Raw genomic sequence first — 24,241 nt, 5'->3', positions numbered from 1 at the left:
AAATAGGACTACATAATATGTATTTATAATAGGTCTAAAATCACCTAAGAAATCCTAATCGTTCAAATAAGAATTTTTTCTAGTATATTTTTATCGTATCGCTGGAGCGTTGTCCCCTAACATCCTAACCTATTAGTCGTTTCTGACAACAAAACATGGAATGAATCCCTGAGAAACATAAGGTCTCGTTTCGCTCCGTTTGGCTCAATATGCTCCGTTTCTCTTGGTAGACACTGCTTCACTCTGATATCTGTCTTTGAGCCACAAATTACAAATAGTTTTTGCAATTACAATTGAAAAGGAAGGTTTTAAAAAAATAAGTTTACAAAAAATTATAAATTGTTATTTTTTCATAACCAGGATCTACGTAAAATTATAGTATATATTAATTAACTAGATATTTTCAAAATTACAATTAAGATAAAACATAATTTTAAACACACCAAACTCCCAAACAAATCCTAAGAGGGTGAGAGTTTAGGGGGAAAAAAATCTTGTTAGTACATGGATAGTGAAGCAAAATTAAAATACCATCAATTGAATGCTGTGTGTGGACCTTGCTTGATGGAGAGAAACTTTGACATGCGTAATCCTGTAATGTAACAGTTGGACTAACGTCAAAGAAAAAAAACATATCTTTATTATTAGGTCACCACTCAGAATTCATAGCGTTCTAAATTAGAATCCGTTGCCAGACATTTTATTGGACAGTCCATCCCTTTGAACTTCTTAACACTTACTAGCTAGGAGTTCTTTTCTCACTGCCTTGATTCTACAAATTAAAAGCAAGAAAATTAGCAAACACAAACATATGTATTAATGCTCCCACTTCTCTGATTCTACTCTAAAAAAAAATGGCTTGAAGACTATTATTATTATGCTTTCTAAAAATAATCTATAGAAATAAATCCCATTTAGCAGCAAACAACAAAAGAAAAACTAGTTTCTTCTTTAAAAATTAATATCACTGATGAACATAGAAATGAATTCAAGTTCAATGCACTACTTCTCACTCTCCAATAATAGCTGGTCATATATATATATATAAAGAGAAGAATATGTTTGGAAGTATAGTAATGGTTGTTTTTTAAAGTATTTTTTAAAAAAATACATTAAAATATTTTTGATATCAAAACATTAAAATGATATGAAAACATTAAAAATATATTAATTTAAAATAAAAAAAATAAAAAAATTTAATTTTTTTTAAAACGCTTCTAAGATGTAATACCAAACCTAGCAAAGAAACCAGGACAGATTATTTTCCATAATGCATTAAGTTACTGAGTATTCATATAATTGACTCCCTGGGACCAATATATATAAAATTAACTCACACTTAAAAATAAGTAATAAATAATGAGCTTGTTTGTAGAATAAATTTACTATCATAATCATGAGATTTGGATGGATTACACATATAATAATAAATAAATAAATATAGTACTTTAATTTAGTCAAAGATTCTGCACAAATGCCAGGTGAGTGACGTGCTTGATTATGTAAGAGTAGAAAATGGGTCCGAGGCGGCTAGCCTCCACCTTAGCAATTTGCGACCTCGTCTCATGCATATGTTCTTCCATGGCTGGCGAATTATTCGTTTCTTATAACAAAAATTCTGCCTTTTCTTCTTTATTTTTTTCAAATAATGTTTTCTTCAGCTTCTTGCACAATATGTTGATTAATTAATTACTTTACCTAATTAATTTACATGGTCGGTGGGCATAATTGTTTTTTCAAAATGTAATTATATAGGGTCGGATATGAGTGAGATTAATTAATTCAAGTTTTTGGTGAAGAATGTTGAAAAAACTTGGTTATAATTCAATCATGAATAAATTAATTATTTTATGTTTCATAAGAACAAATAATTAACGAATATCGATTTTGTTTCAAAAAATATTCAAAGGAAGAACGAAGACAATTACGGTGGGAAGTATTTTAATGAATAAAATAAAAAGATTCAAGAATTCAGCATCGGACCATGTAGTCGATGTCAGCACTCACATAGGCGTCGGCTATAACATGGGTATATAGTTTTATTTATTTATTTGCTTATTAATTTATTTATTCTTACATTGTCTACGTGGTAATTAATATTGTGTTTTAAATTATATTTAGATTAAAAAAATATTTTTTAAAACCAAATACGGTTTAAATAAACGTATATCTTCAGCAATAAGTAGTTTCCATTTCTTCGTCTCATCCACAGATTTCTCTGTACAAATCTTTATATAAAGTAGACGTCTTCCTTTGATCAATTCTCATTCCCCATTTTCTCAAAATTAAAGCCCGCACGAGCACACCAAAAATAGCTCCAACCAAGCTTGTTTCTCACTATGGAAACATATAATTCTTCTTCTTCTTCTTCTTTGACATCATCATCAATGTACTCGAAGCAATTCTCAGAAGAAACAAAGGGCTTGAAAATGCCACAATCTTACCATTCATCACTTCATTCAATCCGGAGAACCCAGATGAAACCATGGAAGAAACCAATAGCACCATTGCCACCAACCCCACCAAGAGTTTACAAGGTGGATCCTATAAACTTCCGAGACCTTGTTCAGAAGCTCACTGGTGCACCCAAGAAAGAGCCAGAGCCAGAGCCAGAGCCGCAGTCAAGGCTACAAAGCGTGGCACCTCCTCCACTTGATCTCTTTACACCAACATTATTTGGTAGAGAAAGAGAGATCGCAGCAGTACCCTTACAGCTCCTTCCTTCGCCTGCACAAACCCCACTGTCTGCCAGCTTGTACCAGGAGTTAATGTATGAATCATTGGATGCAAAACCCGAGAGGATGCCAGAAAGTATAATGTCTGTATCAAGTTCCCTCGAATTGAATCTGTCACCATCTTATCATGCTTGGTGTTCCTATCCTCTTCTGAGCCCAGGAACTCTTTCCAGTATTGAGCAAGGCACCGTGCTTTAGATGTTACATCCCCATGACATATTTTACTTCCAGTACTGTTAGCACAATTTCTTCTAGCTAGGTTGAAGCAGCTCTCATACCCCATTTCCTCCTTTCGTTTTTCTTTTAGGGAATCATTTCGTTTTTGCTTAAGCTGCACAGAGATGCTGTTTAAAACCCTAGTTCTTTACGTTGTAATTAAGAAAATATATATGGTGTCGGTTGAATCCTAGCCATTCAACTTCTTAAACACCAGAATAATCATCAATCATGGAAGCCCTAGACTATATATAACTAGGTAGTCGACATTTGTGTATAACAAAGTGAATCAATCAATGTATAATTAAGAATATTGATTCATTTTAATAATTTTCTGATATTTCATTTCAATGTGCGTGCGTAGATAATTACATTAGAAAGAAAGTTTATGCACTTGATCAAGTGCTTAATTTGTATGCAAATCATGTAATATATGGTATAATTTCTCCAGTTCATATGCCAGAAAAGCTTTGGTACAGTATGATTACTTGTGTGAAATTAAATGTCTCTACGTACGGCTCAATAAAAGAGAATAAACTGTAGTTTAACTAACATTGTCCTCTTTTATGATCCTAACTCCTAAGCTAGCGATCTCAAGTTCGATTTTTTTTAATAATAAAAAATATATGTATAGTGAGAGAAAAAAACACAAAGGGACAAGAATATATAGTGAATTTTTTGGATGAGAGGCTATTAACAAACAAGCTATAAGTGGTTTTGATCTAGATTCAAGTTTGTAATCTTTTCTTAACGTTAATGAATTATGTATTCATCCATTAATTTGGTCGTGGATGTCTTCCCATCCTTAGGTTTTACCATGTTAAAAATTATTGTATCCTCTATTTTTATTAATTTCATAATTATTGCTTAATTGTATTATTAACATAATTGTCATTCGATAATTGATTCAAGAGCTTAAAAGTGAATCCGAAAAAGTTATTTTATCTAAGGTTGAAGGTCATTGACCCTAGAATTTGTTGAATTCAATCCTAAAATTGGCAAAAAGAAGACATATATGGTCCAGTGTCTTGAAACAAAACAAAGATGGAAGCGCGTGTTGAATTTATATATTATGTACTAGTGAATTAGACCTAGTTGAATTTAAAATACTCGCTGATATTTCGTCATTTGACCATTACTAGGCATTTCAAAATAAAAGAAAATAAACCATCTTGATGGTGGTCTAGTGGTAAGAACTTGGGACTAGAGGGTTTGCTTCCTCTGTCGTCTCAAGTTCGAGCCCTATGGTTGCTCATATGATGGCCACTGGAAGCTTACATGGTCATCAACTTCAGGGCCCGTGGGATTAGTCGAGGTGCGGGCAAGCTGGCCCGGACACCCATGTTAATTAAAAAAAAAATGATGGAGAGAAGCTGCCTCCATGCTTCAACTGTAGGGTTGCTTTCAGTTAGCGGATATATGCAAAGGGTATAAAAACATAAATAGAAATATAAAAATAAATATATTTTTATTCTATAATTTTTGAATGAATTTTTATATTTTCAAAATAAAAAGAACAAAAAAACATATTCTCTACAGTAACATACCTCGCTCAAAGTCACCAGGAAAATCCCACCATAAAACCCACAACAATCACCGAAAACAAGAGAGGCAATAACAGGAACTCGTACTTGAAGAGGTATCAGTTGTTTGACAGAGTTGAAAGAGAGAAGGCAGGAAATGTTTTCAAAATTCAATTGGGAAAGCTTTTTTTTTTACTGAAGATGCCTTCAGATTCACTTAATTGCAACGCTATAAAAAATGAAATGGTCAAAGTTCAAAGAGCAGAAACAGCTGAATGCTACAAGTGACATACTCCTCTACATGAAGGAAATCACTGAACCATGACCGGAAATTAGGACCTTACTTCATTGAACTTCATAATAAAAACCTTTGACTACAGCATGAGAGTTGGTCCAGACATAAAGATTCAGCATTTATTATAACCAGAAATTAAGGTCCGAGAATAAAGACGATATGAAGTTTCTGCAGACAAAAGCATGCTCTAAGAAGTTGAAACTGTAAAATCCATCTATCTAATCATGGAGCAGATATCGATACGATCTTCTAGAAAACAAAAAAACTTCACTCATCAATATACATATGAAGAGGTCCTACTTGTATTTTGATCAAATCTTTCATTGGCAAAACTGAAATGTAACGAGAAGACGGAAAAAAAAGGAAAGACGAATTTTTTTTCTAGACTAACATTTGGCTTTTTTTTTTCGATTACTGATCCCAGTAGTTTCTTAGCTGGGACATGTGTAGGAGAAGCTCATCTCTGCCCAAACCAATGACAATACTAGTCATGATCTATGCAGGATGTTGCTGATAGTTTTGCCTGATCAACTCCTGAAAATTCCTGATATTCTCAACACGCCTTATTCCCTTTCCCCCCTTCATTTTGTCACACTTTGTGAAAACAAAAGTCATTGGTATCTGAAACACATTGGAATGGCAGAGAACAGTGAGCAAACACTGATATAGACTGGTGCAGGCAACCTAGTTATACAAATTAGAAAGTTATCTAAACAATTTACAGTTAAGGAGAAGCTTACATTGTTGCGTCCAAGCCAGTTAGCACAATCCAAGTCAATCTTTTGAGGCAGGACACTAGCATCAATGAGAAGTAGGACAGCTACCAGAGCTTCTCTGTTCAAAAAGTACCCTTTTGTAAAGGAGGACCAATCCATTGGAGCAGAATCTGGGGCTTTAGCAAACCTGAAAATAGAGTGGGTTATTAAGCACTAATTCAACCACACATTCAAAAATACTAATTTCCAAGACAGTTCTTGGTGAAAACAAACAAGATAATTAAGGGTAGTCGTTCAATTCTTTGACATTATGATGAAAACATGAACAATTGATTAGCTATCGTTGACTAAAGCAGAGCATCTGCACGAGTTCAAAAAGAAATGATAGGTTAAGAATGCACAAGCTGGGAAAGCTCCTATAGAACAGTTTGTTGCCTTGCTAAAACTGTGGTTATCTTCTACTACAATCTAACATCCACAGTGGCCCATTTTGAGAACATAAGTGGATGGCCTTTATCTTTGTCTGGAATTAGTTTTTCCAAGTCCTCATATAAATCATGAAGAGAAACCACCAAAAGAAAAACAACATCTAATGTCCAAAGGGCATGAAGAATAAACAAATGCAGCTTCCACAATCCCATTAAGAAAAGTGCACGGTATACAAATCAGCTTTAACCCAAGAAGAATTAGTACATATATAATATTAGGAATTCAGTAAGAGTTGCTAACAAAACCAAAAATCTCATTTTGAAAGACAAAAGTAGCATGGAAAAAGAGTAAGACAAGCAGCCCCAACCCAAGTTTCTTTCAGTACCAGCACTTGTCCCATACTGCAAGTAAGACAATGTACAATTGAAGTCAAGAACTACCTCGAACTGTTAAAAGAAATAACAGGCGAGTAAAAAAAAAGCATAATAAATGAGAGTTTAGTACCTATGTTTGAGATGAAAAAAAGAAAGTTAAGGATGCACCCATCAGTCAATGGCTGGTAGAAAAATACAAAAATTTATAAATCTATGCTGCCTGTTCATTATCAAAGCCATCAGGGAAGGCAAACTAAGAAATTTGCACATAACCCATCCACTATAAACTCCAAATTTGTAACTCCAGTTCTAGAAATAGACCATCACAAGCATCCAATCAACAATTAACATTGCAAGAGATTATTCGTTCTAATTTATCATCAAGCCATTGAAGCTATACATATCAAACCATTGTTCAATAATGTTCCCAGAATTAGATTGTGGAAAACGTAATTGGAAACTGCCAGTTTTGTCGAACACAAAACTTTCCATCACAAATCATATTTTTTGTCGCACCCGACATCGCGGCGGCCCTAAAAAATTTATAAGTAAAGAACAGATTTCTGACATCTTGTTCTTTTAGGGGAAAATGTCTCGTTTAAAGAGTCGCCACCTAGTATTATGGTCACTAGGAACCCTAATTGGTTAACAGAGATTCTATGGTTCGGGACTAGTTACGTAAAAAGAGAAGATGTTATCACCCTTAAACGTTCTGGCTGAGACAGATTGTATTGTTGGTTTTGTCTTAAATTGCTATATGTTTATTAGTTCATGGTATGATAATTTGCTTATAATATTCCTGACTCTGATGTCAATGAATAAAAATAAATTTATTTTTAAGCATGCATATATATTTTTTTATTTTTCTAGCTAAATAAAATAAAATACAACGAATAAAAATAATATAAATTTAAACTAGTATTTTTATTCCTGACTCTGGCGTCAGTGAATAAACCAATAAATTTACATTATTTTTATTCATGCATACATATTTTTTATTTTTTCTACTTTTTTTTATTTTTCTGTTTTTTTATTTTTTTTATATTTTTTTTGGGGCTGGGCTGGGTCCCAGCCGGTCACTGGCCCAAGCTTGGGCCAGTGACCGGTTGGGTACATAAAGCACGCGTGAATTAAATCACGCGTGCATGTGCAGGTAAAGGGAGTGAATTAAAATGAAAAGCGGGGGATGTGAAGCCTACTTACCCGGTTCTGGAAACACCGAAGGCAGTAGCAAAGATGGTTCTGGTCACGGTGGCTTTCCTCTGCTTAGGTTCTTCCCTTCTGCTTGTCTCCTCCTGCCTTTTATGCTCACTGTTTTCTCTCGGTGTCCTGCGTCTCCTGCCTCTTTTCTTCGTCCTCCGCTCGCGGCTCTTTTTCTTTAGCTTCTCGTGGCTCTCTTCTCGTCTCTGTATTATGTCTGTTCGGAGGGGAAAGGGGGTGGCGCAACCGGAGACGAGGTTGGCGCTCCTGTGTTGGCTGGCCAATGCACCTCACTGTTTTTGCCTCTCCAGTCTTCTCTCTCTCGGCTCCCCTGGTTTTGTTTTTATCTTTCCCCCAGTTCTGTGACTCCTTGTTTTCTGCCGTTCGTGGCTCTGTTTTTTTTGTCTCTCCCTCTCTGCCCCTCGGTTCTGCCCCTTTCTCCTTCTCTCAGTGTTTCCTTTTGTTTTTCCCCTGTTTTGGGTCTCTTGTTCTCTGTCTCTCTTTTTCTTTTGCTCTGGTTTTCGGGTCTTTCGTAGTCCAATTCCCCCCCGGTTTTGCTCTTTTTTTTTTTTGTTCTTTGCTGTTCTCAATCTTTATAAGCCACCCTTACACCTCCTAGCATGTATTAATGGCACATCGTGGGCAAAAACGTTACCCACGTTCTCAGCCGTTTATGTTGAATCGGGATGGAGGAGATGAACAGTGGAGTGTTTAATGGATATTTTCATTTTGGTCCTTAAAGTTTTGGAAGTCTTGTAATTAAACCCCTAGTTAATTTGTAATTGGACCCCTTCATTTCGGCGTATTTTACAAGTTAGTCCTTGGACTTTAATTTTGCAATTTTAACCCCTAACTAACCCCAAACTTTGTTATTTATTCAATTAAGTCCCTGATTCATTAATTTAATTAAATCCAAGTCCAATTAAGTCTCAAAACTTATCAATTATCCAATTAAACCCTTGATTGGATTAATTAAATTAATTTCAAGCTCAATTAAGTCTCAAAACTTATCAATTCTCCAATTAAAACCTTGATTAGATTAATTAAATTAATTTCAAGCTTAATTAAGTCTCAAAACTTATCAATTCACCAATTAAACCCTTGATTGGATTAATTAGATTAATTTCAAAGTTTAATTAAACCTCAAAACTTCCAATCATGTTGCCCTTAACCCAAATTTTAATTCATTCTTCATTTATTTCAATTTACTTGCTTTTTATTATTATTATTTTTTTCATCATTATTTTTTTATATCCTTTTCAGTAAATAAAATAATAATAATAATATTAAAATAAAAAGGTCAAAAATTAGGTTATGACATTGTTTAAAATCTAAAACATAACACCAAAAATATTACTAATTGATATAAAAAGAACAAAAATACAAATCAATCTAAATGGCATAGACTGGAAAAACAAAATTGTTCCCTTCACAGAATCACTGCAAAACATAGAAGCACCTCAAAGTTGCGGCATACACTCGAAATGTCAACATAATTTTTCCTACCTTTCATCTTTTGGACAAAATGGAGAGAACTACCGCTCAACCGAAGAACCTTACCTAAAAGCAAAACCTTCACTCATCTCCCCGAGCTAGATCAGGTGGCAATCTCACAAAGCAGGGAAATTTTCCCTTAATCTCAAGACAAATCCAGCACACTATTCTACTAATCCCCGACGAAAATCAATAATTAATTGCATATCAAAACAGAACCATAAGCAATCCCATTTATTAAAATAAAGAACATGCAGCCTAGCAAGCATTCTTTCACAAAAAATTAAAACTTTCCAAGCAAAAATCCCTAGCATCAGTTTATTCAACAAAAAAACATTGAAAATAAAATAATAATAATAATAAAACAGAGAGAGATATCAGAAACATGAGTTGCTTACCCATAACCAGGCAAATCCACAATGTACCAACTTTTATTCGCCAAAAATGATTTATCAACTGAATCTTCCCTGCATTGAATAATATATATTTTTTTAAAATCAAAACCCATAAGTAATTCACACTCCAAAACTAAAATCATCTAACATTTAATTTAATTTAAATATAATTAAAGCTTGCAACCTGGTTTCTTAGAAGTGAGAGCAATTTCGTTCTTTCTGACAAAAGCATTGATAAGTGAAGACTTCCCCACGTTGGACCGACCCAAAATTGCAAACTCGGGTAGCTCGTCTCTCGGACAGTACTTAGCTGCCCCCCTACTCTTAACAAACTCAACTTCCTTGATATGGGCATGACCCGCATATGGTCCCACAACAATATTCGAGCAAAATCATCTCCTCTGTCACTCCATCCGGGTTGCACCTGGCGGCACAAAGAGAACTGTACGGACTAACCGGGCCACGTCGGGGAGTGGTTTCGATGTTTTTGAAGCAGATACATGGCGGGTCGGGCTCGGGTTAGGAAATTTTCGGGTCGAGTAATTGAAAGAGAAGGTTGATGGAAGTGGGTTTCTTGTTAGAGAGGGAGGTTATAACAGAGTGATTAGGCGGTTTCGAAGCAGAAGCATTTCTTTTTGTGTAGTGTAGCTGCTGCCGTTTCTAACCTGTTTCCACATTATCAGGATGTTTCGCTTATGGAACCTTTGGTCCCTCTATTCTCAATTTTATCTCAATTTGGTCTCTTTACTATTATTTATCAAAATCTCATTTTTCCATCTCTATTATTTTTTTACCTTTTTCGAAATTTATTTTCGAATTAAATTTGATAATCATACCTTTCATTGCTTTCTTTTTTACTATTATTTATGACATAGTCGATGTATAGCTACCCAATACTATCCCGACTAAGAAGAGAAACTAAACCATGTGAAGGGGAATTAAAATAATCAATACTTAACTATTTAGGTGGGGTAAAATTTTAGGATTAAAAAGTTTGTTTTTTTTATGATTTTAAGTTTAAGCTATATGATTGCTCATATGATGGTTATTGGAATCTTACATAGTCGTTAACTTTAAGGCTCGTGGAATTAATCGAGGTACACGTAAGCTGACCCGAACACCCACATTAAACTAAAAAAAAATTACTCAATAGTTTTTTATAGTGAAATTACTATTTCACAACAAAATAGATAAAGAAATCCACCAACCACTGCTCTCATCTCTGCCTGGACTGATGAACACATTCCAAGTTTTACCGGCAGACAGAAATCCACCAACCACCTTCGTCCCTCAGCAAGCCACCACCACCTGTCAATCCAGGATTGCCCTTAGCTGCTCCATAAGTATTAATTCTAGCCCAACCTTCGCCATGTCTCCTCCAGCCAACCATTCTTTCCTCCTCGGGTGACATTCTATGCTCACGGCAAACACAATCGCCACGTCCCAGCCATGGTTTCCACGACGTCACACCACAAATGAGAGCCCATTTATCAGCTTCAGGACCACCAATATCCTCGACCATGTTCTGTTTTATCCAAGCTTGTATATTAGGACAAACCTATTCAGGAATTTAAATAAATCAAACCAATTCCTTCCTGTTGACTTGCAATATACAAAGAACTGCATACATAATTCCTCCTCTCTTTCCATGATATTTCATTGATTAGTAAAAATATGTCTAGCATATCATATATACTCAGCATAAGGCTCAAGCCATGAATGATTGGGTGAGAACTTGCATCACAATAAATTCAAATAATCAATATTATAATCAACAAATTTCTGAAATTAAAATATAATATGAAATACCATATAGTAAATAAAGTATCAAATGATCATCTTTTTTTTTTAATTATTGATATGATATAAAAGTGAAATGTATCGTATTTCACTATTTATATAAACCATAATAAAATATTTATTTTTATATTTTTTTTAACAATCATTCATACTGATTAAATCAAGTTTTTCTTAATTGTTTATCCAATCAAGAGTGTAGATAGAGTTTATCCAACCTTATTTGAATCACTACAAGCCCGATTGGGTAAAATAAATTTAACTTGATGAATATTTTATACCATTTAACTTGAAACTTAACTTCAATTATGCCTTAAAATCACAAAATTTTAAATCAACCGGTTTGATTCTAGTGGGGAGTCTTCTATTGGGATGGCAGAAAACGACGACGGTTAAAAACTTAATGACCGGTGTCTCTGTCAATTGATTAATAAAAATAAAAATTGTTACAGTGAGGTATGTCGGTCGTAGCTAAGAAATAAACACCTACTCTGCTAAGGCCCAAGTTATTCTTTTTGGCTTTCGATTCACTTTAAAAAAAAAATGTCATGGCTAGCAAGATCTATCGCTAATTCTCTCAAATTCGAAGACGACGATCAACAACCAGATAAGAACACCTCCGCCACCACAACCTCCGCCCCAACTACCGATAATGTTAATAATAATAAAGATTTATCGAATTCGGAATCGGATCAACAACAATCCGCGACACCTCGTGGCGTCAAAGAAGACCTTACAGATCTCAAAAAAACCCTAACCCGCCAATTATGGGGTGTGGCATCTTTCCTCGCTCCTCCACCTGAACCACCGTTGACGGAGAATCGTTCTCATACTTCGGATCCGGATGGATCCAACGATGATGACGATGACGCTGCATTGATTGCCGGCATTAGGAGCGATTTTGCGGAAATTGGGGGCAGATTTAAGTCAGGGATCACCAAGCTGTCCAGTAACAAAACGGTGTCGGAGTTTACTAAGATTGCCTCCAATTTGCTGCAGCTTGGATCCGAGAGTGATGAGATTGGGACTGCTGCTTCTGCTGTGGGCGTGACTGAAGAAGTTGTGGGTTTTGCTAGAGATGTCGCCATGCATCCTGAGACTTGGCTCGACTTCCCTCGTCCTGATGTTCAAGGGTTTGAAGGTTTTTTTCCCCTTCTTAAACCAAAAAAATGAACAAATATTTTGCCATCTCATAGCTCTAAACACATACAAATTATAATTTCAATCTTTAAATGGTGCATTGCTTCCTAGTCATAGCAATTCGGTGGCTGTGTTGCCCATCAGATCAATAAAGCAACCGCAGTATAGGCTATTCATGTAGGCAGTGTTTGGCAATGCGCCTGGGTCCCCTTTGAAAATGTTTCTCACAGTTCTTTTGGATAGTTTTGATATACTGATGTTAGAACCGTCAAAAAGCTGGTGAAAAAGCATTAAATTTGATGGCTTTTCGGTCCACATGCTTCTTTTTTTTTTTTTTTTGCAAAAATACATTTATCGCATTATTAAACACACTCCTAATGTTGTTTATATAGTCGAATCACTCATGATTAGGTTGATTCAATTGGTGTAGTAATTACCAATCCATGAAATGTGACACTTAAAGGAGTATTATCATCATCATCATCATTTTTTTTTTTACAATTTAGTTAAAAATTAAAGTTGAAATGAATAACAAGTTACCTGTTCCTTAATCTTACAGGGTTTTTTTTTTTCCCTTCAACTTTTCCTAGTTTGATGTGCATAAGCAACGCAAAAAACTACATGCCAATAACCCATTGAAGTGATTGCATTACTCTATTTGCGTGAGATATGCTTCTCCCACACTCTGCTTGGAAGCAACAAGTAAAAGTCAAGGATATGTTTGGATCTGATTGTGAGCATGGCTGATTTTAATCGTCTTTTCTTTTGTATATATTCTTTTTCAGATTTTGACATGTCAGATGCCCAACAAGAACATGCTTTAGCTGTTGAGCATCTTGCTCCCAGATTAGCTGCTCTGAGGATTGAACTTTGTCCAGGATATATGAGTGAGGGCTGCTTTTGGAAGATTTACTTTGTGCTGTTGCACCCTAGACTCAGTAAACATGATGCTGAACTATTGTCAACTCCCCAAGTATGTTGTTTTTTTGTGGCAGGGTTGGTTGTTTCACTTATTTATTTATTATTATTGAGAATTTCAATAGAAACTGTTGTTACACTTCATTTTGGTTCGATAGCAATACACGAGCACGAGGTTTCATTAGTTCAATCTATATAACATTCCTTGTATATGCACATTATTTTTATTGACATAGAGGACTTGTGTTAGTAAGTTTACTTATTTTGAACTTATAGCATAATCCTAATCCTTCCATCGTTGCGGAAGTCGTTGTAAATCATATGGTTTTCTATTTTCATAAACATCTTCCTTGCTAATCTGCGCCTAAGTTCTTTATGTATTCATTGCAAAGATGATGAACAGTTCTGCGAAAGAAGCTTTTGATGGTATGATAATTTTGATCCTTGGTCTCTGATACAATAGCTAATGTAAGAAATTGTGATTCGGTATGTGTCGCAAAATTTACCAGAGTATCATTAGTAGATGTTTTGGAATTGATGATAGTGTCCAGCTTGTTTTTCTATTTGGTCTGAGCCTTTTTTCTTGCCTCAGCATATGACCATTGCTCAACAGAAACTTGAAAGGCAGTTTAGAACCAGGAAATTGATGATAGTGTCCAGCTTGTTTTTCTATTTGGATCAATCTTGACTTCTATATAAGTTATTTTGTTGGTGTTAGAACCAGGAAACTGACACGCTACTATTTAATTTTGGCAGTTATTGGTTATTGTCATTAGTTGATTTCACTTCCATGTGATTTTAACACATTGTGTACCTTTATTGTGTTGTGAGCAATTAACTTGATTATCTGCATCGCTAACTGCTTATGTATGCTTGCAGATAGTGGAGGCAAGAGCGATGTTGTCGCATGAGTTACAGAACAAAGCCAAGGCAAAATCCATTCCAGATTGGTCTGGAGTTGACACTTCTAATGTAAAAGCTGATTTGCCACATGAAGAGTCTCTGTCTGTGCCATCTCGTGCCAAGTCTGAATCGGTTCCAATCATGACATCTGGCATTGAAGCAGTCTCTCCCACACTTGCAGCCAAGACATCTGATAATGAAGCAGCCCCTTCCTTTGTTTCTGTTGAATCAGAAACAGAAACAGAAAAGCATCCAGTTGAAAGTACTCAGATGCAAATTATTGACAAATCCGTGGTCGAGGAAGGAAAAGTTGACCAGACCAAGCATCAACATTCATCATCTAGTTCCTCCTCTGGGATTCTGGAAGAGAAATTTGACGATGATGGTGATGATTGGTTGAAAGATGATAGTTCAGAAATGATTGGTGTCAGTGGATCCTCGATGCCTCTTGGAAATGATGAGGATGTCTCATTCAGTGATCTTGAAGAGGATGATGGAGATGAACCTGCAAGTTACAAGAAAGTGGCATCAGGCTCTGATTGTGCAACAAAAGGATCACAAGATTGGGTTCAGCTGAGCAGAAGCTCTGCTGACTCAGTCAAGGATATCAAGCCTGTTAGCATAAAAAATGCTGGGTCTGAGAAGGTAAGTGCTCGCAACTCTGAAAACAAGGAATCTAGTGATTGGCTTGATGTTGATGACATTGATGTGATGTGATTTTGCCTTTAAAGCTTTCATGTCGCATGTTGTTCTTCTTATCTTTTTTTTTTATTTCCTTATTGTGAATATCTTGCATATGGTTTCTTCAGACCGAGTTGGGCTGTGGAACTTTATATTCCAATGTAAATAATTCCAAATTCCAATGTAAATTGGATTATCATATTTGCATGAAATATGTATTTATGTAATAATTTAACACATTCCGATGCAACATGCGATCTTGCTTTGATGTGGAGTTAGATGAGGTTGGCAATGTGGCAGCTGAATTCTTAACTGTTACTCTGAATAGTAAATTGTATCAAGATAACAGAAAGAAAAGGAGACAGAAAGAAAAGGAGACGTCCTGAAAAAGCACATCCCAATTATATTTTCATAGAATTTGGAATGATTTTCTTTTTAGCCAGCATAACAGGTAATGAATTGCTGTCCTAGTTTTTGCAAATTGAAATTAGATGGTCATTTCAAGAATTTGGAATAATTTTGCTTGGAGTTGGCGTGGGAGGTATTAAAATCAGAAGTGTTACCTACAGTATGTAGTCTATTCATGCAATTATACAATCGGATGACTTGAATGTCCATGTAACTGTGTTAATCCGGAGAAAACTGTACAAGACAGTGCGTAGATTTGATTTTAATCTTGCCATGGAGAGCGTTCATGTATGGGGCAATGGCTAAGTTATATTAAAGAGACAAGCTCATTGATTTTACTAAAGAGATGGGACTAACGTATAATTTACTCTAGAAACAATTGAATTTGAGAACAATTCTGAGATATTGCAACCTGGAAAATAGAAGTGACGAGATGTTTACTAAGAATAATTCCTTTGATTCCTTGGAGGTAAATGCTATATGCTCATGATTGATCATTACAGTGGATGCTACTGAGCTAGGAAGATGAAATACTCATGATCGTATGGAGCTGAAATTGCTTGAAAGCCTCTTAAGCTGTGACCAGAAAAGGCTTCCTGGAGAGAGCCGTGGCTTTTCTTCATCTATGCTGCCGCTGCTATTTCTGCTAATACTACCTACCGAGGGAGTTTTGGAGGTTTTTGGTGTCCAGCCTGGTGATTTGTTAACTACCACTACAGATCCTCCCATCTCTTTTTTTACCTCATCTATTGCTTGTGGATTTGCTTCATATCCTGAAGCATCAGTAACATAGAAGGAACCAACTGCCCTATCACCATTTGTTCCAATCTCAGCCCTTGAGATTGATAGCCCATTCTCTCGGAACGCCCGTGTCACATTCGAGAGGAGTCCCATTCGGTTGTGAGTGCAAATGTCCAGCCTCACTCCCTGCAGAACATAATTCAGTCACAAGTTAGTAATGATTGCTTATGCTCGAGAAACTGTACCGATTAGTGGTATTTTGATTATGCGGGTTAACGTAGTACAGTTGCTTAAAAATTTGGCTTGAGTCCGGTCTTGGGTTGACCTTTCCGGCCGAGTTCAATAAACGTAAGCTAGTTTTTACCGTACATACATGGGATACTCTGCGCTCAATGGCAGCAATCAAGCATTGGGTTAGTTTATGCCTTTCGCTCTCTGTGTCCAAAGTGCACCCATCCTGCTGCCGAATGAAGTACTCCTGCAACATCCAAATTCCGAGCAAGCATCAATAGCCAATTGTCATGCGATTTCAGTAAACAAGAAGTTATGATCTGAAAGAAATGCATGTTGATGTCGTACCTGATCGGCCATGGTTCCCTTGGCGCTAACCGCAGCATGGAACACAACATACTGCATATCAGTTAGAGCGCAGAGTGTATCAAACAAGAGTTTGGGCCTGTCTCTACTCCTGACATTCACCACAGAGTACCCCTTCTCCTTACAAGATTCAATAGATACGTGAATTTTAGTACAGTTATTTCTATGTGCTAAACCCCCTCCATTGCATCCCTGACATGGTTCGTAGTCCATGTTGGCGTACATCAACTGGTGGAGCCTCCGCCCCGTGTGGGTCTTTTGTCCTGGTGCTGGAGCCGTCAGTAGCACGCTCCTCCTCTCCCCCACCCCATGATGAGCCTCCACAACATTCTCCAACTGCTCTTGCACATGTGCTAGTCTCTTTGGATCTGTGATGGGTCCTCCTTGGAACCCATCTTCCATGTAGATTATGGAAGCTGCTCTATTATTGTGGGTCCATACCGCGGAAGCCGTGACATGGCACTCCAACTTGGAAAGCACCGCTGATATTTCGGAGAGCAGACCTGGTCGGTCAGTCCCAGTTATCTCCATGGCCGTGTGATCTGTTGACGCGTATGGTGGCCTCACTTCTCTGTGGAGAGAAGTTTGCGATTCCTTCGATACCCCTCTTCTCCTATCTACACACAGTGCCTATTTTTGTTTATCGTTCATTTGTTATTACATAAAAGTAGAGCATCCATAACCATATCAAAAGCATGACAAAAGGCTTCAGGTATAAATATCTATACATGACCAATAAGTATACTTGTATGTGTATGGATAAGCATGCGTGTATGGACGGAGAGAGAGACCTGCTGAATGTAAAGTATGAGGCTATCGTCAGTGAGTTTGCTCCCAAGCTGGTCAGTCACGTGGAACACTGCACACCATACCATGCAATCAAAATAAAAACAAACCCGCATGAAAAAGGCAAAGGCAAGAACAAGACATTACTACACACACAGAGGAGTGATGCAAGCATGGTGTTTTATTTTGGTTGGTGGGCACTGACCTTCCATGAACCACCCCCCATCAGAGGAAATATATGATTTGGATATAACAAGGTCAAGATCTGTCAAGACTTGGACCATCTCTAATAGAATCCCCTGCTTGTTTGCACTGTCAACCTGCAACACAAAGAAAGCGAAATACATAGCAAGACATATAAATGTATATGTTTCTCAATTTTAATGAAACCTTGGGGTTAACAATTTATGAAAAGATCAATAGTGCAATTTGGGATGACAGGTAGAAAACTGCTTCTCTGACATTAAAGCTTAATGACAGCAGAAGAAGCTTTTCTTTTTCTTTTTCTTTTTGAAAATAACAATTTGAGTTCCAGTGGCTATACACTCGGTGGGTCAATCAGAGAGAAACCAAAAGGGATCTCCATCTCTTACGTAGGGCAAGTGAGATTGATGGGATCTTCTACACCTACAACTAGGGTCCCATTATAAGTTATCCACGAACTAGAAACTGTCAATATCAAGACAACAAGTTATGTAAACTATGGTTATAAGATCCAATGGGTGAGTTGACTTATGAGTTTGATGAATCAATCTAAAATAATATATTTTTGAATGTATAGAAGAAAAAAAAAAGACTAGCCCGAAGTAAAACTCGCAGGGTCAAGCTCTGGATCGGTAGGTAGATCACTCAATTAACATGTCAAGCCGAACAGAGTTTTATAAATATTATGTAAACCAACAAGAAAAATATATCAGTTAAATACATATAGGTCTAAAATCAATTGGGATTGCAAATAAAGTGTAAGTAATATAATGATAATGGGAGTAATGACCTTAATAAGAGTGCAATCTTGGTATGTTTCATTGTCTACGCAAACTCTGCAACACCAAAACCAGCAAAATCAAACAAACAATATGCAAGAGCATATACATTCAAGAAATCAAAAATATTTTAACTTATACCTTGGAGGATAAATTCTTTCCATGAGGGATTCAAACTCTGCATCGATATAAGGCTTATAAGCTGTTATCTCCATGTATATATCTTCTTAATCAGCAGCAGTGCTTCAAGGTTTGCTTGGCCTTGGAAATCACCAGAACTATTGTGTACATATCATCTTTTAAAATCTATATATACACATATTCATAACACGTGCAAAAGAAATTCAGGAACGCGTTATTACAATACAATAATATATAAATTAATTACTTGGGGAAGAAGAAGAAGGTGGAGATAAGAATGCGGCTGTTAGGCTATCTTGTTTCTTAAGATTTTATAGAAACATGATGATTACAAATTCACAACACATTAACAGCAATATCACCTCATCAAATATTTTCTTTAATATATAAAACGAAAAAAATATGTGTTTGAATCCATCTTTGATTCAGTCATAAATGATGGATCATTGACCTGTATACACACACACACACACACACACACACACACACACACACACACAAATCAAATTTGAGCAGAAATTAACGCATCATGAAATGTTCTTGGGTGAAATTGTTGAGAGAAAGATTGATCTTTAATCAAGGATATATAAATTTCTTGAATATATATAGAAAGAGGGGGAGGAGGAGGAGGAATAATTAGAAAAAAAATATATATATTTATATATATATATTAATTACCTTGTGAAACAGCAAATCAAATATGCAAAACACACCTCAATTCAGGAGACGAAAAGCTTTGTGTTGTCTTGTGTGTGAGAGATATGGAAGATGAACCAAGAGGTGGACTGTGGATGGGCTAATTTTAGAGCGTTTTCTTGGTGCCTTGAGAATTATATATGGCAATAGCAGGCAGCAGGCCAAGCTAATACCTAAGGCCATGGCCAAGGCCAAACTTGGAATGCAAATCCCACTTTTTTATTTTGTTCCTTTTTTCATTTTCCTAGTTTTCCTTTTTCGGGATTAAATCAGAACGTGTTTGCATAGGATTAAAAGGTTACCTGGGACGAGCACTGAGACTTTCATTGGGTTTTTGCCACGTATACAGTCCATGACATGTGGCAGTTGGTTTTTAACTTAAGGGTGAGAGGAATTTAGAACTTCTTTGGAACCCATGCCATCCATGAATACCACTCACTACAAGAGGTCATCAGTCAAGAAGGAAGTAAGGAGGAGGACGACGAGTGGGTGATTTTATAAAAATATCACAAACAAGACCATATTGGTTAATTTAAGTCAAATAAAGAAAGAAAAATAAAAATATATCAGAACACAGGAAAGTGACAAATCCTTGTTCGTTTGTCAAATCGATGGACTAATGTTTTCATTCCTTACATAATTATGATTATTGACTCGTTTATCATTAATGTTTTAATTCCATAGTATATTAATTATGCATTTTTTTATCCGATTTGGGTCAAACAAATTATTTTTTTAATTTGTCACATGATTAAAAACAAGTATATGTGTTGAGATATTTTAGTAGGAAGGATAGAGTATTCCTTCCTAGCTAATGCTATTACATTAAATTGCAGGAAAAGTGAAGGTAATGTCATCCAAAATCAGTGAATGTTGAGGGAGCTTGGTCCACATTTTTCCTAGTAGTATAAAAGATTATAATCCTAGGGGTTGGAGTTAGACCATTTAGTGGGTGTAGGCTGCCGAGCTAACTAATTTGGAACCTAAATCAAACAAAACCATTGGATTGAAGTTGCAAAGTCATATATTTTAACATAAAAATATTCTGTAAAGTCGTGTATTGTTTCGTGTCCGATGCAATATGATATAATGCGCTCTAGTATATATAGATAGAATATATTATAGTTATTAAACTTAGTCTAGGTTAATAAGATAATTCAAAACGGAGTCAATTTTTGCTTGAACTGTTTTAAACATTCATTCGGTCAAATTTGAATTATTATATGTAGGTTGACTTATAAATTAATTGATCTTGGTAGATGTTGTTGATTTGATTAGGTCAACTTTAAAGGATTAAAAATATAATTAAAACAACATCAGATATGTCGACACTAATTTTAAAGTCTAAATTCATTATGTCCTTTTGGTTTTCTAAATGCATGTATAAATATTAATAAGGTGCTTATCCTATTATGTATCTAGAATTATCCATAAAGTAATATAAATATGTGTGTTGAGAGTATTGGAATCTAAGTTCAATTTCATGAAACTTATTTTTGTACGAGAGTAATATGAAATAGAATTGTCTTTCATCATGCTTCCTTCAAATCTACTCTCCTTTCAATTATTCATAACAAATTGGTATCAAAACTAGTTCCATCTCATAAGGAATTTTAGAAACTAGTGAGCATGTATATTGAAATAAGAAAGAAATTATGAAAGCAAATGGATATTGAACCTCAGAAAAAATGATAAAGAAATGACATTCGTAAAACATGAAAGTGCAAGATGATAGAACTCAGTAAGAGAACTGAGACCTTACATCAAGAGAGATAGAAGAAGTCTAAGAAATTGCATAAGAAAAAATGTTGTATAAAATAGATGGTAAATGAAAAAAAATAAAAATAAAAGAGAGCTCTTCCTAAAAAAAAGATGAAAATTGACCAATGAGTCCTGATAAGAAAAAAGTAGTAGTATGGTGAAAAGTGAACCAAGATAAAATGATGACTTGAAGAGTCAAATCTTGAAAATAAAATTTTTTATTAGAGAAATGTAACAACGACCATCATAGAAGAACAATGGCTAATAATAATCATGTTAAGACAAATACACTTGCTAAAGAAAAATATATTGAAATGATGACAATGAAATGATATTAGCTAGCCATCATAAAAAAAAAAGGCTAAAACATAGATGAAAAAAAGATTTTTTAAAATTAAAATAGAAAATCAATAAAATATTGGCAAGATAAAGATGCAGGAAAGATATTCTCAAAATAAAGGTGAAAGATCTAAAAAATAGTGGCAAGAATGTGATTGTTCAAAAAAATAAAGACATTAAAGTTTTTATTATCAATAAGAGATGAGAAAGGTGCACCAGCCATAACAAGATGATCCTTCAATACATTCTAAATTTCAAGAATTATGAGATTTTCTAAATTAAAACAAAGTGTTAGCATGAAGTTCGAAGTCTACATTCAAAATGTTTTTTTAGTTATTCTAGTTATATTTATATAAGATATTAATGATGTGATTATTTAATTTTTAAAATTCCCTACAAATTATTGTAAATACATGTATTGAAAGAGTTATAGTCTAAGGCTAAGTACAAAACTTCCTTTCTTATAAAAGTCATATGATATGAATGAGTTATGTTTATATAATGTTTCCCTTCTTCCTTCAATTATTTCCAACAAGATAAAATAATTAACTTAGGTTGACTCGAATACTCTTGAATTAACCCAATAACCCAGCAACTCAAGCTCTAAATCAAGTCACACACTGGATTAGGTTTGAAAATTATAAAGTATAGCATAATTTGAGCAATATCAATATGAAGAGAAATGAACAAGTTTATAGGTTCACACTACACTGAGAGTCGGATTAAATATTTTATAAACTAAAAAAAAATCAACATTACAAGAAAATATTTGGTATTGTTATTAAACCAAGTCCAGCGGATTAATTTTAAAACATCTCAACTCAACTCCTTGTATAACTCATGTTTAAAATTAAACCTGTGAAAGTTGTTATGATATGACTTAGTCGACTTGATGGGTCCAAAGAAATCCAAACAACATGTAAAAAACCGTGGTTTGATTTAAATATATATATATATATATATATATATATATATATATATATATTAAGATGACATCTTTTTTTCTTGAACATTAAGACGACGACATAATAAATGAATTTAAGATTCATAACTTAACTTTTTAAATATGTGACTCGGGTCATGGACTCCATTGGGTTTGATAACTTTGTTTTTTTAACTATTTTTTACTTAATTATAAAATAACAAAAATATAAGCTCGCAAAATCAAGCACAAACTAAATGTTAGGGTGTTTGTTGGAGACTACGATAACCTTATGAAAAGTAAACTAAAATAAATTATGAAGAGCAATTTAAAATCAATCCAATATTGAATGATAAAATAGAAAAAAATAATAATAAAAAGACTCAATATAAAGTCATTGTTAAAGGATGAAACTAGAAAAATATATAAAAAAAATGAAAAAAATGAAAGGAAACGAAGTGAGATGAAAAACGGGGGGAGGTTTCACCCAACAAATTTAATATTGAAGGATAAAATAAACTAATTTAATTTAATTAAAAGATAAAATTCCTTGTAAAAAAGCAAGATCTAACAAAGATGGGAAAAATGCCCTCGGGGGTAATACTACACCAATTTGATATTGGATAAAATAAATTAACTTAATCTTATTATAAAAAAAAAATCTTCTTAAAAAAGCTAGATCTAGCAAAGGCTAGAAAAAAAATTTCAAGGCAGCTCATGTTATTCTCAAAATGACTAAAAGACTTGTAGAAGGTGAAAAAAAATACTGGAAGTTGAAACAAAAAAAAAGAGATTGAAAAGGGAAAAAAACTACAAAAACCCAAACAAACTTTTTAAACTCAGATTAATATCTCAAACTTGCAACCCATTAAGCACTAGACCTAGACTTAATCAAGAAGCTTAACACTCGACAAATTTAATGTCGAATAATGAAATCACAAAAAAAAATCAAACTAAAAAACTTTTCAAGGTAAAAAAATAGCAAAAAAAAAAAGGATCAAATTCAATAGAAAAAAAAATCAAGGAGGATAAAATTGAAAAAAATTAATTTTAAAAACCATTTTAAAGAAAATAAATAGCAATTAAAAGAATAGAGACCAAATTCAGCATATGAAAAAATTCATAGGGGATGAAATTGAAAACAAATTTTAATTTTATAAATTATTTCAAATAAAATAAAAACTAATTAAAAGTTCATAGACTAAATCTGAAGAAAAAACTAATTAAAGGGTTTCATTAATTTTTATAGGTCAACATGGTTTCTAGGATTAGAGAGAAAAGGAACAAAAAAAGAAGAAGAAATGGTCGTTAATGGCGAACCAGAGATCATGAAGTTACACGCGTCATCTGAGAAGATTTTATTGCTGCCTTAAAAGCCATCAGTAAATTCTCTACACACGCCGCCACAACATTCCTAGAGCTCCCATGTGCCTTCTTAAAAATATTTAAATAATATTATATATTACGTAAAAGATGCTCCAGCCCCTCTATCAAATTAGTTATTACTATAAAACCAAAAGAAAAATACAATAATGCCCTTGCATGTTAGCTTTTTTTTTCTTTTGGCTTCCATTGTAATTTTGATAATTTACTATGCAATTAAATATGAAAAGTCAAAAACCCTCTAAGTGAGAGATATATACAATTTTGCTTTTAAAGATAAAAAAATTATTATATCATAAAAAAATGTGTGTAGATAAATCTACTTTTAGTTAATTAGCAATATCTAGTGAATGCTCTAGAAAAGATAAAAATACCTTTGAAAGCATCTTTTGTCAAGAATGACAAAAATATCAAAATATTGTTACAGTCCATGGTATTTTAAATCTATGTTCATTATAAATAAATGATCCCTTATATCTTTTTTAAAAGTAGTGCAATTTTACCCCCCAACTATTTTAGTGTATGGTACAGTAGAACTACACATGAATTCTTTAAACAAAAAAAAAAAGAAGCAAAAGCATGTGATATTAAGCTTTTAAACTAGAGGGACTAAAAATAATTTGGTCCTTTTTTTTAAGGTTGTTTGTTGAACTTCGAAACTGATCGTG

General features: G+C 34.4%; 3 protein-coding genes and 1 pseudogene across 3 annotated transcripts; 2 read left to right on the top strand and 2 right to left on the bottom strand.

Annotated features, from left to right (window-relative positions):
- The first annotated feature begins 2,239 nt into the window (after positions 1 to 2,239).
- Positions 2,240 to 3,213, top strand: LOC133681674 (VQ motif-containing protein 9-like). Its single transcript, XM_062104785.1, has one exon. The coding sequence runs from the start codon at positions 2,340 to 2,342 to the stop codon at positions 2,931 to 2,933; it is 594 nt and encodes a 197-aa protein (XP_061960769.1). The 5' UTR covers positions 2,240 to 2,339; the 3' UTR covers positions 2,934 to 3,213.
- Positions 3,214 to 4,870: 1,657 nt separating this feature from the next.
- LOC133683050 (GTP-binding protein At2g22870-like) lies at positions 4,871 to 10,899 on the bottom strand (annotated as a pseudogene).
- A 764-nt stretch (positions 10,900 to 11,663) lies between these two features.
- Positions 11,664 to 15,094, top strand: LOC133682703 (uncharacterized). The gene is made up of 3 exons (XM_062106186.1): positions 11,664 to 12,315; positions 13,100 to 13,287; positions 14,112 to 15,094. The coding sequence occupies exons 1-3, from the start codon at positions 11,718 to 11,720 to the stop codon at positions 14,850 to 14,852; spliced, it is 1,527 nt and encodes a 508-aa protein (XP_061962170.1). The 5' UTR covers positions 11,664 to 11,717; the 3' UTR covers positions 14,853 to 15,094.
- A 421-nt stretch (positions 15,095 to 15,515) lies between these two features.
- Positions 15,516 to 18,652, bottom strand: LOC133682704 (ACT domain-containing protein ACR1-like). The gene is made up of 7 exons (XM_062106187.1): positions 18,473 to 18,652; positions 18,343 to 18,388; positions 17,554 to 17,668; positions 17,354 to 17,421; positions 16,545 to 17,192; positions 16,339 to 16,443; positions 15,516 to 16,151 (listed from the first exon to the last, which is right to left on the bottom strand). The coding sequence occupies exons 1-7, from the start codon at positions 18,544 to 18,546 to the stop codon at positions 15,759 to 15,761; spliced, it is 1,449 nt and encodes a 482-aa protein (XP_061962171.1). The 5' UTR covers positions 18,547 to 18,652; the 3' UTR covers positions 15,516 to 15,758.
- Between the last annotated feature and the right edge of the window lie 5,589 nt (positions 18,653 to 24,241).

This window comes from Populus nigra, chromosome 2 (assembly GCF_951802175.1).
Source record: "Populus nigra chromosome 2, ddPopNigr1.1, whole genome shotgun sequence".
Lineage (NCBI taxonomy): Eukaryota > Viridiplantae > Streptophyta > Magnoliopsida > Malpighiales > Salicaceae > Populus > Populus nigra.
This window is presented reverse-complemented; position numbering and strand designations above follow the sequence as displayed.

Bases quoted from the DNA above. Each gene is read 5' to 3' on its own strand.
- LOC133681674 (XM_062104785.1), top strand. From the start codon at position 2,340: ATGGAAACATATAATTCTTCTTCTTCTTCTTCTTTGACATCATCATCA.
- LOC133682703 (XM_062106186.1), top strand. From the start codon at position 11,718: ATGTCATGGCTAGCAAGATCTATCGCTAATTCTCTCAAATTCGAAGAC. The intron at 12,316-13,099 runs GTTTTTTTCCCC...ATTCTTTTTCAG, and splicing joins TGATGTTCAAGGGTTTGAAG to ATTTTGACATGTCAGATGCC. The intron at 13,288-14,111 runs GTATGTTGTTTT...GTATGCTTGCAG, and splicing joins AACTATTGTCAACTCCCCAA to ATAGTGGAGGCAAGAGCGAT.
- LOC133682704 (XM_062106187.1), bottom strand. From the start codon at position 18,546: ATGGAGATAACAGCTTATAAGCCTTATATCGATGCAGAGTTTGAATCC. The intron at 18,389-18,472 runs GTATAAGTTAAA...TTGGTGTTGCAG, and splicing joins GAAAGAATTTATCCTCCAAG to AGTTTGCGTAGACAATGAAA. The intron at 17,422-17,553 runs GTCAGTGCCCAC...TATGGTGTGCAG, and splicing joins TGGGGGGTGGTTCATGGAAG to TGTTCCACGTGACTGACCAG.